We start from the raw sequence: 14232 nt of genomic DNA on the forward strand, positions 1-14232 counted from the left end.
CGTTGATATCCGCAAATTACGAACGAGAGGTCTTTTATTGGTGTTTTAAAAGAGATACATCAATAAAACTTTCTAAGTCATCAGCTAGTGGTTCTACTTTACAGGTACTATACTTCCTTTGGCCTTCGTCGCTTTTTCACATGAAAAAAAAACATTGGTTCAAAAAGATTGGACGAATTGTTGTCTTCTTTTTAACTGAGACTCTAAAACACCGATTATCATAAGTACACCCATATGAAACACTTCTTCAGAAAACGTGTAAGTTCATCATTATACTGGAATGCTATACGTGCAGGCTAGCTAAAAAGACGATTTTCCTGAAAGGAGAATACTCTCGTCTATTGGCCTTCTCAACCTTAAGAAAATAAGGTTCACATAGCGGTGAAAAACACGACAAAGACAAGCTTGTCACAAAAATATGATTTATAAAGGAAAGAGGACTGAGTGGAATCTAATTCGGTCTGTAATCATACGAGTGATTAACAAAATCGGACGACCGCAAAACGGAAGTCTGATTTCTTTTTCACGAGTATGAAGTCAAAAATTCCTCCATTATGGAAATTCCCAGTTTTTCCTAGGATTAGTGGTTGTTGCCATGGTTATTGAGATCAATTCTGTGATTGGTGGATTTAGCTGATGGACTTAGTTCGATTGGCTGCTTCAACTGTCCGATTACCGGTGTCCGATCACAGCCAACTATCCGATGACACTTTCCGATTACAACTCTTCAAAATGATTAGTGAAAATAAAGCAGTTAGTGCACCAATCACAATTGAGGAAATTGCGATGGTCGTGATAAGATGAGAAATCCTGATTCTTAACCAAAATTTCGGAGTCGCAGCAATCGTGTCAGTTTTAATTGTTCCTCCAAAGCCATGTATGTTCTCAGCTTTAGGAAAGGACAAAATGCAAATAATGATATTTAAAACATTCAGTCATATCCAACCCAAGTCGCAGATCTTAGAAGCCAAAACGTCACCAACTGGCAGTTTGCCGTTTACGATAATCAGAAATACTTTGCTCAATTTGGAGCAAGCTTACTCCTCTCAAATTATCAAACATACCGAAGGCTCACGAAATTGCTTCATGTCCTATGTTTTTCATTGCTCAGCAACAAATTGTCGACTGCGTGTCTATGGCGTAGTTGTAATTGCTTATTACGAGCGCTACACCAACTAGAAAGAAGTAAATGTCATTAACTGAAGAAGCATTACAACATCAAAATCCCGTCTCTATGGAAACGACCCAAATGAAAAATATCAGGGTCAGAAATATTGATCAGTAGTGAGACATGTCAGTGCTCACGCACACGACCCGGTAGAATGCCGGAAAAAGTCCCCATAAAACCAGCCCACAAAGACCCAACATGTCTTATTCGATATAAGGAAAACTTCATGTAAACCAGGAACTGACTCCTGCGCTATGTGCCGGCCCAGGCTCCGATCAACAATGGTTGTAAAGCCCGAATTTTCTTGGAGTTTTGGAGTTCTAACCAACCCTATTCTTACAGGCAATAAAAGCGCAAGTACTTCTACGCAAGCAGAGAACGGGCCTAATCTGAAAAACTTAGATTTTCATGCGCATAATTGGCCTTACCTGTTTTACATTTTTCATTGCTTAGGATGTGGCGTAGAAGGTCAACATAAAGCTTACCTCTTTTCGTATAAAAAAAAATCACACGCATGTCATTGTATGCTTTTTATGGAAATTATCTTTCACCGTATTATTACTGATTGAGTTTCAGTTTTCGCAAGGCATAGACATTTGTGTTTTTAAGTGAAAATGGTTTCTCACTCCAAGCTCAATTTATATACACTGCGTGTAAACCTCTAAAAAGTAAGAAAATTCCACTTTCGGAAAATTCATGGCCAAAAAAAAAATCCCCTAAATATTCGTTGCACAAAAAAGGAACAATGCTTTCTTGATCTGAGCATATAGAATAATGTATGAAACAACACAGTTGCGCTCATATTCCTTACATTTCTACTTAAAGGGATTCAATATCTGTTGAGCTATCAGATTCTGAGCAATTTGATAAGGAACCTGGTTGCAACCCCAAACTAAGAGAACATTCGAATTGTTCGTTGGAGGTCACGCTACATATGGAATCTTCCTTGCGAGACCGCTTATACTCTGTAAATTTCGTATGGCAAAGTTGAAAGCGATCTATTCCGTTTTACTAGTGCGAGGAAGTGTTTGAAAGATGCCGCCTAGAGGAAAATTTGCCTAGCACATCTTAAAATCAAAGATACTCTGGCGCCAACAACAGGTGACCGAGTAACACAATTGAAGATATGTTATTTGCTAAACCTAAAATGGAAATGTGAATTGGCGAAATTAGTTCACAAAACATGTTGCCACAGATAAAGGACGTGATGTAGTTTTATTTTGCGTACTGCATTTGAAATTCTCGTGAACTCTGTCCTTATGTACAAAAGGTTCCCGATACAAACCACTTCGCATAAAATTTATTCACATATTCAATTCATGAGTGACATTGGAAAACAATGGCATTGAACTAAAAATACACGAAGAAATCGACTGGAAAAAAGTTCGATTTCTATCTCGAGAATGGCCTGTATTTCATGAACACACTGTATCAGGAGTAAATCGAATTTACCCGAATTAGCTGCGACATGTGGTGTATAAAATTACGAGCAACTGAGCCACAGCTGTGTGAGCGATGGGTCATCTTTGCCATAAGCCCAAATTAAGAACTTGAAGATGAGGTAGATGCATTAATTTCTCCAGTCCTGTTTTGGTGACTCTGGTACAGCCGTAAAGATCAATGTTTGTTATACTAGTCAAGTTTTCGGCGATAGAAATCAAGCTTGCGTCCGTGATTTGCGTGCATTGGCCAATATTCAAAACGCGAAGGTCGTGTAGACTTCGCGCAGCCTTGCAAAGACCATCATCCGTAATATGACAAGAATTCAAGCCCAGATTTTTCAAATGATGAAGTCCATTAGATATGTGTTTTAGTGCTGCATCTCCCACTTTGTCGCAAAAGCTTACGTCTAGGTACGTTAAATTAAGGCCTCCTACTGCCAAGTGTGCTATTCCTTCATCGCCAATACTTTCACAAGATCGAAGGTTCAATTCGCGAAGGCTTCGCAGACCAGCCAAATGAGCTAGTCCACTTTCCGTAATACCACAACAGAAGCTTAAATTGATGGACTCTAAATGTACTAGTCCTTTAGCTATGTTGCTTAGTGCGTTATCGGTGATCTTTTGACAGTCTTGTAAACACAAAGTAGTTAAATTCTTGTTTCCGCGCGCCGAACTCGCATTCAATCCAGCGAGATGTGCGATGCCGGTGTCCGAGATGTGTCGGCAGCTTCGAAGATTCAAGTATTTTAACTTCGGTAGGCCCCACGCACAAAGTAGCAGTCCCGTGTTCGTTATATTACAACATCCAGCGAGATCCAACACCTCTAAATTGCTCAAAAATCGAGCGATTCGTCCAAGACTAGTGTCGGTGATTTGTTTGCACAAACTTAGATTTAACACTGTCAAAGACGAGAGATCTTTAACGAACGCATGTCCAATTCCAATATCCGTCACATTATAGCATCCTTTCAGATTTAAGCTTTCTATATTCGGTAGATTTTGTATAACGTAGTTCAAGCTTTTTTTGAGACTCAGTATACGGATTTTTCGAATACCACGTTTCGCCAGCGAAGGGAATAGATATGGATTCGACCTTCTCAAGTGTAGTCTTGCTTGAACGCCGCGCCATACCAAACGGTTGTAAGCCGCGTCTCTCCATTTTGAACAGACTTGGGAAACTCTTCCCTTATCCCTTATGTCCAAATAACTAAAAATTATTGCCAAAATCTCTGGGAAAAGGCAGTGGATCGTAGCATCGCTTTTCCCTTTCATGTCGCTCGAACCGCGTTCAACAAAGCACCATTGGAAATCGATCAGGCATTTCAATACTCTTGGGACCTTTTGTTTAGCTTGACCACGTGATCGCTTGTAAATCGCTGAATGGCTTTTACAAACAATAGTTTGATCGACGCTCACAGTTTGAGCCAAAGTATGGTGCAAACAAAATTATTTTTAGTTTCGAATAACAGAACTTTTTACGCTTGAAAAACTTTGCGAAAGGTAAAGACAAAACTAAAATCTTACATGATGATTCTACTGTTTTTCCAAGGCAAACAATAAATTGATATCTACTCGGTGCGCCGACAAGATTCTTTCATTGTCGCCTTTACATATTCGCACTATAAAGTTATTCCTGATTATATCACGACATCTTTGCACTGATGGAACTGTCGCTAATGTGAAGAAGAATATTAAATTCAAATTCAATTCTCAGCCATGAAGCCTTTAAAAGTTTTTGGGGTTTTAGTTTTAAAATGTAAAATTGGCAAAACATTTTTGTAGCAAAGTCATAAAAGCATTTTATTATTATTTTTTTTTTTGGCATGTCAAGCTCTCATGCCTTCAACCACAACAAAAGCTAATTGCTTAATTGCCCGAATTACAGTTAAAAATAAACCATGGCTTGCAATTTTGTGTAGCTGGCGGCGACAGAATTTAACATTAGTTTTGACCCACCATACTTCTCTAATCAAAATAAAATACCGTCGGTACTTTCGAACAATGGCCTCTGTTCTCAGAAGTTGTTTTACAATCGTGTTCTTGTCTTTACAACCAAAAGAAATCTGCAAAATTGAGTCTTTTCAAGATTTTACCTACAGACTTAAAGCTCGGATTACACACGGCTAATCGACTTATATTTATCCTATAAGAATAAAAATTAAGAATTTTCCATTTATATCATACACAGTGTTCATCCCTTTTAAGTATGTTTTTCCAAGGTTATTTATCTGTTCAATGATATTTCTTTAAGATGAGCGGTCCAGATTTATTCAGATTGTTGGAGAAGTCTTTTTTTTCTTAGTTGCGTTTTCTTTGTTCACCTAATATCCCATTGGAAACCTCAAGTTCAAACATTGCATGTTAGAAACGCTTCTATATTGCGTTTGAATTAGTAGAACTGTTTTATATTGCTTCCACTTACGTCATGGTGCCAATATCCTCAAGTATAATTTAACATGGGGAGGGGGGGGCATAATTTTTTTCGACGCTTCACACCAACTGGTTATAGAACTACTCTCTTCCACCAGATTCAATTCATCGCAGTCAGGGCAACTTACCCTGATCGCCTTTGTAGGTTCAAAACAAGGACCACCTCGGAACGAAACTTAATATCTATTTTCAATTCGACGCAGACGTATTCATAGAGTCCTTTCCTTTTTGAATAAAATTATCTGGCTGACTTTTGGTGGCCCGAGAGCTTAGACTTCATAATACCTTTAATCCCCAATAAGCCAATAATTGACAGATCAACCCGGTTTAGCGCTCTACGATTTAAAATTGTGCCAGATCCTTGAAAAATGGCAACAATAACGATCCTAATATGTACTCTTCTTCATCATAGAATTTTCTGTGGCTCAGTGAGCAAAGAATTGTCCAACCGGAATATGGGGTGGTTCCCACCCCTCCCCCCCCCCCCGAGTCTTCATGTAAGACAAGGGTCAGGCCCCTATGTTCGTGACAGATATTCAACACCCTCCTTTACTCAAAATTAAAATAACGAGAATAATCACATATTTGTATTGAGATAAGTAATAATAATAATCGTAATGACGATAATAAGGATACGAACGACAATAACAGTGATGGTGATAATAACAATAAAAATGATAATAACATAGACGAAAAGGAAAATAACTGGTAACAATAATAATAATAATAATAATAATAATAATAATAATAACAATAATAATTACTACATGGCGAATTGCTTTTTAAGGCACCATAGATCAATTTCGGATTCTAAAAGTTTTTCTTCTTTTCTTTGTCAAGCGTTTTAACTCTATATATTTTCTTTACCGCCCATTTTTTTAGGAGATAAACTATTTTTTTATTCATTATCAATTCATTTATCGTTTTATTGACTTATCTATGTACTCATTCATTTTTCATTTACTTTTATTCTCTCCTGTTTGGTTAAATATTGTAATGGTGCATCTTAAGTGATTAACATGTAACTTCTCCCCATAGTATATGTACATCATCCAGCAAACAGTTAATGAGAATACTCAAACTAATGTAGAAGTTGTTACTTTGATCTAACACTAAACTCTCGTAATTTACAAAGAAATGAGTAGCGGCTCGACGGGAGAATTAACAATAAGATCTTTGGAGTGAAAGAGTAAAAAAAAAAAAAAAAAAAGATTTGCTGCAATTAAAAAACTGCAACATGTGGCAAGCGGACGAGAACGTCCGACAAGGCTATATTTTCACCATGAATCGAATGGATTCAATTTCCGTTACCATTGATCACAAAACGTCAGCTACAAATTCTTTTCAGTATTGCACGTAGTGTGATTGCTGAGTAATGGCATAAGTCATCACCTGAAAGTTGCACGTGAAGATTTTCAACCACTTTCCCTAAGGTTGTCATATGCTTCTAGTTTAAAACAATTAGCTCTCAGCTGGAAATTTTCGGAACGTCAAAGCACAGAGAAAGTACGTACCGAACACTGAGGGAACGCCGCGTCGAGTCCCTGCATCCCTGCTCACCGCCTTCTTCTTCTTCTTCTTCTTCTAGTCACAGTTTACTTTAAAACACCTTTTTTTTAGCAAAGACTAGGGTAAAGATATCTCATTTTTGCTTATGGTCATAAAAATTACTGCATAAATTTGTGGTTATGAACAAGCTATCTTCAACCTCAGCAACCTTTCGTCTTCTGAAATAACGGTTAGAAGAGAATTGCTTTTTCTCATTTTTCACAGAAGAATTTACTCAACATGCTGAGTCTGTCGCTTTAAAAAGAAAATTAATTTACTGGTGTGTTATGAGGATCTTTGCAAATTTTCCAGCTAACTTAACGGAGAAACTTCAGTTTCGATCAGAATCCACAGAATTTAGAATAATTCTTCAAGGAAATTTCCTATTTTCTATTTGTCTGGGTCTAATTATTGTCCTTTTCTGCAACAATTATTGTTAACATTGGTAATACAAAACCTAACCAACGTAATACTGAAAACTCCAAGAACAATGAAACAACCAGTCTGTGAAGCATCACTACTTTCGTGTTATCGAGTCTTAGATCTGAAGTAGAGCATGGCAGTTTTACTTTGACATCTTGTATGGGCTCTCGTGCAATAAATTTGATGGCTATCAGTTTCAAAGTAAGTTTGACAAATGTTGTTCCACAACAACTAAAACTTGAAAATTTTGTACCCTGGTCTACTTTCGTTCCAAGATCAGGCCCGGGACTGAACAGTGGTTTGAACAAGATTAGAAAATTTCCTCACTCGTCAAACGATCCAGTCATACAAGTTAAATTTTTGAACATCTCTCCTCATAAACAATTTATGAGTAATCATGTCTTAACAGTTAACATACCGTACAAAAATTTCCAGACAGTCGAAGAAAAAAAAAATACTGCCCCCTGCGATAATGAAACTCCCCGTATCAGAAATATATAACACAACACATAACAGAAATAACTCCTCACCTCAATCAATTTTTTGAGCGTTCAAGTGAAAGGGGTGGTGGGTAAAGTATGGCACGAAGGACACTTCACACCCTAGTTATACTGAACGCGAAATGTCGTAACTAATAAGGATTGCAGCAGCAGATTCGAGCGCCTCTTACCTCATCTGAGTAACTCAAACTTTAATTTCACAATTTTTCACTTTTCTAAATCTGTTTCGCTATAATCCAGTTTAAATATAACCTTTATTCGGTCGAAAGAGGTATTTTAATTTTCACAGCTGAACTTATTCTCTCCTGGTATCAACCGACGATCGCCCCCAAAATTAATACTTTGCTTGAATCTTTTTTCACCAAAAATTTTTGACGCGTTCCAGGAATGCAAGATATCTTCTCACGCCTTTTTGCAAATATTACTTTCATGCATTCCACAATGATATGAAATCTCTAAAGTAAAACTCTGCTTGCCTCGAGTCTGTTATCAGGTTATCAGCCTACATTATTGCCCCTAATTGTTGAAATAATCATGAATTTTTCACATGAAGGTCTCTATTCCTGTTTTATCCATTCTAGTTCTGCCTTCTTGAAATTGTATAGGAAAAGCGCTCTTCTAAATATTCATAATAACCATTTTTTTGTAATTGATTGGGATATCTCTCACGGATAATCTAGAAAAATTGGACTTTAATTTTTGCAAGGAAAAGGGATCATTGACATTGATTCATGTTGTTTAATCAGGTTGCATAAAAATTTTGACAACTTCATCGATCTCTTGTAATGAAATATAAACGCCAGAGTTGTGCTATTATTTTTTTCAATCTCTTGACCTTTGAGGCAACCTTAGCACGAGACTCGGTCTGGTTATTGGCGTAAGCAGATAAGAACTGTAACTTCGCCCCTAAAAAAATAATTGAGAGTCTAACCCTTTTTTCGCGAAAAATCTTGCGTAAGCGAAGGAAGTGGAGAAGAACCATATTTGGGAAAGTTACCCCCACACGAAAACTAGACTGTTAGATTTCAGATCTATTTTTGAAGCGGTAAGAATTTATATGATTGATTCAATGATCGTGCTAAATGCCGAGGACTCCAGCAGAATAAACTAGGAGAATTACCCCCCACCAAAGAATAGATTATTAATAATTTTTTTTGACAGATTCACTTTTCAGGTTTCGATTAACTGCTTGAACTGATTCATTAAAATAACTTTTAATGTCAAGCTGGGCAAAAAACGCTGACAATTTCTTTCAATTTGACTACTCCTGGATCTGAGGCTGCGATGTAGCAAAATCATGGTATTGATTCGGGAGTTCTTACTTGAATGCGAACACTACCTGACTTTGACTTCTTTAGCACATATGAATGTTCTCAGCAGGATAAACATAGATTGCCATGTGAAATAAGCCATTGATAATCAATAACAAGAGTTTAATTTGTAGAATTCACTCATTTCTCGGTGTATCAATGAAGTGATACACCGAGAAATAACAATCTTGCGCTATCTGCCTACACATCCCTTAAAAATTCTAGGGCTTTATGATGGTGTACCGTCTTAAACAATTTTATCTAAACGCAAGCTCCAAAATGTCTTGTAATGGTCACATTTATTAATTCAAACTTTGAATTATCCATGGTGAACCCCAAATACTTTTAGTGACTGTTAATCCTGAGAACAGGTGAAAAGGATAAACTGTTTTGCACTTCAGAGAAAAAGTGGGATCGAAATTGCTTCTTTTTCGGTATAAACTTCCTCTTGAGCGGTGAATGAGAAGTACGTTTTTAGCCTTGGCATGGCCCAGTGACGTTAAGGACGCCTTTTAAATGAGTAATTACTCGATCAGTCTGTTAGTCTGGTATCATATGGAATGCGTCGTTTCGGGGTGGGCATTGCCTAAAGGCTGGTAGCAGTGCGGTGGTATGAGACTGTTACTCGGACCTCAAGCAGAGTTACGAATTTTTCCACAACTGACAAGTTTTACCGGTGTTAACAACCGGGAAGTGAGGGAATCTTTTTAGAGCAGTTGATCAATTTCCGCCTAAATTAACAATTTCGCGCCCACTCGTCGTAAATGATTCATGTAAGCTTGTTCATATAACTTTTGATCTGCTTTTCGGTCATCCACTTGACCTTGATAAAATTGATTTGAAGACTCAGAATTTTTCAAAACTTTGCAAATTATAGAAACTATTAATAACCCATTGAAATCAAAGGCCTTTCTCATTAGTTTGATCATATTCTAATATTTGCTCTCTACGAACTGATGCCGAGTGAAATCCAAGGACAATGAATATTTCAGGGCGCACCAACGAGTTCTGTTATATCAGTTTAACATGACCAAGATAACGATTTGTTTTTCAGCTTGTTTTGTATCGCATTACGACCAAATTTGGAGTAAAGGTAGTTACAAATCAAAACAGATTCAGCGTAAATGTTGACTGAAAACGAACCGAAGTTGCGTGCCCTCACGATTGTCAATTTCTCGCGTGCCGGGCGCCATTAGATGGAAAAAGTTTTAGCTGTGATTGGCGTCCAATGCACGAGAACCCTGAAAGGCAGCCAGCAAAAGATGTGAACTTTCAACAAACAGTGTCATCTGACAACATCCCAAAACTCTTGAGGAATGTCGGTCTATTCATCGGATCACGACAGTAAGGTCACAAACCTGGTATGACATTCTTAGTTTTCGTGCACGGCATGAAATTGTAAGACCGTAATAATCTAAAAATTCCAATATATGAGTGTGCATCTCATCTCAGAGCGCTAATCTTTTCCTCTCGAGGGTTTTAATCAACATCCACTCGAAGCCAGATGAAAGCTGCCCGTATATGTGTGGCAAACGTGGTTGTACATATTCGTGACAAATCGTCCATGGAACTAAATAATGATATGTTCTTTCAACTTGTGCCACTTAGACGCGTTTCCAAACTTATTAAACAAATGATCCTAAAGGTCAATTAAAGAAATTAAGGGTTTAAAGCCTAAATGGCTTGTCTTTTAGACTTTTTTATTTCTTCTAGGAATCTTTTCTCGTGTGTATTTGATTTGTTACGTTAGTGACTGAGTGGCATCTGTCTAGTCCATGTTTGCTCAATATCACACCGCATTATCAGAAAGTCAAACAAGCTATTGCCCTTCATTGAAATCCAACTCTTTTCTGTGGTGACATATCCGTCAGTTGACGAGGTCATCCTTAAACTGGAAATATTTCCGGTATAAAAGCCCTCTGGCTGATAGACGCCAATTTTATTCAGGAATCTCCGAGGCAGAGTCTGCAGAAATCGTGTCTTTTGCGTTTAACTTCTTACATCTGTAATCAATAAGTTCGACGAACTTCTAAATTCAAACAGGATTGGATTTAGTTCCCATCGACCAATCAGGAGAAGCGAAATGGTATTATAGGAAGCGAGTCGGCTTTATTTGAGTGCTTACTGCATGTGCTAAAGAGATTAGTATAAATCAGCGAGCGTGAAGTAATTGCGGGGAGTGCGAGCTTTGACAAGCTTTTGTCTCTTTCAGAACTTCTTAGACTTCGCAATGAGGGTGCGTCGACGAGTCCGTCAAGTTCCACTAATCCTTTGCCTTATGCTCCTCACATCGTTCTTTCAAGTTGGACAGAGTATATGGTGAGTCAAATCCCTTATCACCTCACTAGCACCCACTTTGTTTTTATTCAGGGGCTCGCTTTCCTTCCTAGACGGTTTTATGTTTGTCTCTGGTTTACACAACAGCATCTGGAAGAAATCCGAAGAAAAACATCATTCCCGTCAAAGTGAGGTGTTAGCTTAAATTCTTAATACTTGGTGTTAGTAAGGGTGTCAAAAGCTGCTCTTCAAGAGGAATTTTGCTGGCAGTCAATCAACCCTTCCCTGCCACTAAAAAATTGAATTGGGTATATTGGATGCCACTGTAAGACTTGTGCATCCATTTCTTTGCAGAGAGCTAATGGTTTTATAATCCCTTTGATGGCGATTACTTGTAAATTGCTTAGCCAAACATCTTTCCTGTTTTGTGTTTAAACAGGCCGCTTAGTATTCCACACCAGGCATTTATTGTAGGCATCGTCCCTCAGCCTTGCCACAATATGGGATTGTCCGACGATCAGAAACAAATATGTATGAGTGAGGCGAATCGGGAGCTTTTACCTACAATAAGATATGGTGCAAGTTTGGCGTACAAACAGTGTCAGTACCAGTTTAAGTATCGCCGTTGGAACTGCTCTGTGCCTGAAAAAGATAGCAATTCCCTGTTTCGCCGAATAACGGGGAAAGGTAAGTATTTGGTAACTGTACTCACTCTTGTTCTGTATCATGTTTTGACCTCAGCCTTGATTGTTTGTGTACGTATCGTCATAACACTGACTGCCATTTCCTATTCTTTCGTATGACACCTGGTTCAGCGAACATTACAGTGAATGTTTGTTTGTGCAAGAAAGCATGCTTAAAAACGTGCTCTTGTTACTCAGCACCGACTCAACCAGTGGTATACTTAACAGCTCAATAAGAATCCTGGCTATTTTCAAAAACGTACTTGAAGATGAAATTTCCATTCTGTTTGATAAAAGAGCCGCTTGAGATGGATGTGTCGAGATATTGAGGAAAGCTCTCAAACGATATTCGGTTGCTATGCAAAATACCTTATTTTTTCAAAGTTATTAACATTTCCAAGAGCTATTCTAGCATTTATCAGCATAACGAGATTGCGCATTAAGTTATGAAAGATTTCAGTCATAGTTCAGAGCGGTTACGCACTCACTTGTTTGGGAGGCAATCGTTGCGGTTTCTTTTGTCAGGATATTATAATCTTTCATGTCAAGATATGTCCCAGATGTCCACTTTAGGCGCTTGTGGTCTACGGCGGGAAAATTTTAAAAAATAGAAGTTTTCTCCGGTCGCAATACGATTAGCATAGACTGTAAAAAATGTTTGATCTTTTTACAAAATTTTGAATGACCCTAGACTTCAAAAATTGCATGATCGTGACATTTAGAAGGCCAATCTTTATAAGAACAAAATACGCAAGCATTTTTAAAACCTTTCCTTCAACTAGGCATCAAATTGTCATCTTGTCATTTCAAATGATTCGAAGATTGTTTGAGAACGTACTTGAATACGTTTCAGTCACTGAGTCGTCAAAAGGGCCAAGGCAGATATCAATGAATAGTGCTTTCTCAAGAGTGCCTCTCCAATCTGTCGACTTACTTCAGTTATCTTGGTCGAGAGACTCGGATACTGTTAGTTGAAGCTTTAAGTCTCTACAGTGATGATTTGGAAATATTCAAGAAAACTGGAGTCCTTTCACCATTTATTTACATAGTTCATAGTTCCATAGTTCATCTGTCTTTAGAGAGCTACGTGTTGGAAGAAAAATGAAACTGAGGTTGTTTGGTTTTTCAAGATAATTTTCATGTCTTCCAGTTCCTCCTCTTCTTAATTTACAGTCCTAGGAGAAAGCCAGACATTGATCAAAAGGACTTTTCTAATTCAAGAGAATATCTTAAAAGATCGGTTTAAATTTAGCAATTATAGACCAATATCCTTTGGAACCGTTAAAAAGTTTACTTTGCTGAACAACAAACTATTATAGATCGATTAATTCAGAAATTTTCCGTTGAGCCTCTTTAAAGTGCAACAATAGCTTCAACCATATTCTGGCATAAAGGATTATCAAAGAAAGTCGCACTTTGAAAATATCAATTGTTATGTGTAAGTTACCTAAATCGAAGAGCATAATAACAAAAAGTGTGCCTGAGGCATCTTTGATTAACTTTTAAAAGTCGATAATTTTATCGACAACACTATGAATATACATTTAATTAAATGTTACCCTCTGGCGCCTCTAGGAGGGTTTGTTAATAACATCGATTTAGGAGAATATCATTTTAGGCTTCTAATGAATATTGAAAAAATTGTTTTCTCAATTGTCAAATTACATGGCAGGTTTTTTAGAGCCAGCTAGTTTCTATTATAACAAAACCCCAACTCTCAGAAATTTGAAAACAAAGCGCTATTCCCCAATTCACCTTAAAGAGGATCTTTAAGCACGTGGCATATCTGTTTAAAGATTTGCTTGGTGGAAACCAGATTTTCCTTCGCAAATAATGTTTAGAGAGTGGCTGAGTAGACGATTGACCATGAAAGTTTATGCTTCTTAGCTAAGCTTAGGAAGAAGCAGGTAGCAAAGGTGGTGGCAGTTGTAAATGTAACAGTAGTAGTATTAAAAGTGGTATGAAGTAGTAATCGTTGTTGTGGAAGTAGTAGTAGAAGTAGGTGCAGCAACAGCAGCAGAAGTGGTAATAATAGTGTTGATGCCAATAGCAGAAGTAGTAGTAAGTTGCCTGTTGGAGATAATATGTACCTTAATAGGTGTATTCTTGAACAGTTTCAATTAACTAGATTCCTATATCACAGTTGACGTCAATAGATTTTCTTGGTCGTGTTTAAAAGGTGTTTCAAAAAACAAATTATCTACATCATCAGAAGAAACATTCGTAATGGTAGTTGTTAGAGTAGCAGTGGCAGTATTGATAGTCGCAGTAGAAATTGCAGGGGCATAAGCAATGATAATAGGGCCTTACACTCCATCAATAGGCATTAGTTTAAGATCCTGCTTTCCTCTTTCACAAAAATAAGGGATGTCATGAGGAAAGAGTCAGTGTGTAGAAATTCATGAGCTTAAAATTCCTAAACAGCTCATTTCTTGTCTACGTCGTTAATAA

General features: G+C 37.5%; 2 protein-coding genes across 5 annotated transcripts in view; one reads left to right on the plus strand and one right to left on the minus strand.

The window, feature by feature from the left end:
* Positions 1-14232, plus strand: part of LOC131775669 (protein Wnt-5b-like) — a 38617-nt gene that overhangs the window by 15524 nt on the left and 8861 nt on the right. For 2 of the 4 annotated variants that reach the window (XM_059091781.2, XM_059091780.2), the window contains exons 3-4: positions 11034-11140; positions 11538-11785. In XM_059091781.2, the coding sequence (XP_058947764.2) occupies positions 11034-11140; positions 11538-11785 (355 nt within the window). Of the gene's footprint in view, positions 1-9991; positions 10183-10768; positions 10908-11033; positions 11141-11537; positions 11786-14232 lie in introns of those variants that run through there. The other 2 variants (XM_059091782.2, XM_059091784.2) reach the window with 2 other exon arrangements.
* On the minus strand, positions 2367-3905 carry LOC131775670 (F-box/LRR-repeat protein 14). Its single transcript, XM_059091785.2, has one exon. The coding sequence runs from the start codon at positions 3880-3882 to the stop codon at positions 2689-2691; it is 1194 nt and encodes a 397-aa protein (XP_058947768.1). The 5' UTR covers positions 3883-3905; the 3' UTR covers positions 2367-2688.

The sequence above is a fragment of the Pocillopora verrucosa genome, chromosome 14, assembly GCF_036669915.1.
Source record: "Pocillopora verrucosa isolate sample1 chromosome 14, ASM3666991v2, whole genome shotgun sequence".
In the NCBI taxonomy this organism is placed as follows: Eukaryota; Metazoa; Cnidaria; class Anthozoa; order Scleractinia; family Pocilloporidae; genus Pocillopora; species Pocillopora verrucosa.

What these genes read in the sequence shown, in the direction of transcription:
- LOC131775670 (XM_059091785.2), bottom strand. Translation starts at nt 3,882, where the DNA reads ATGAAAGGGAAAAGCGATGCTACGATCCACTGCCTTTTCCCAGAGATT.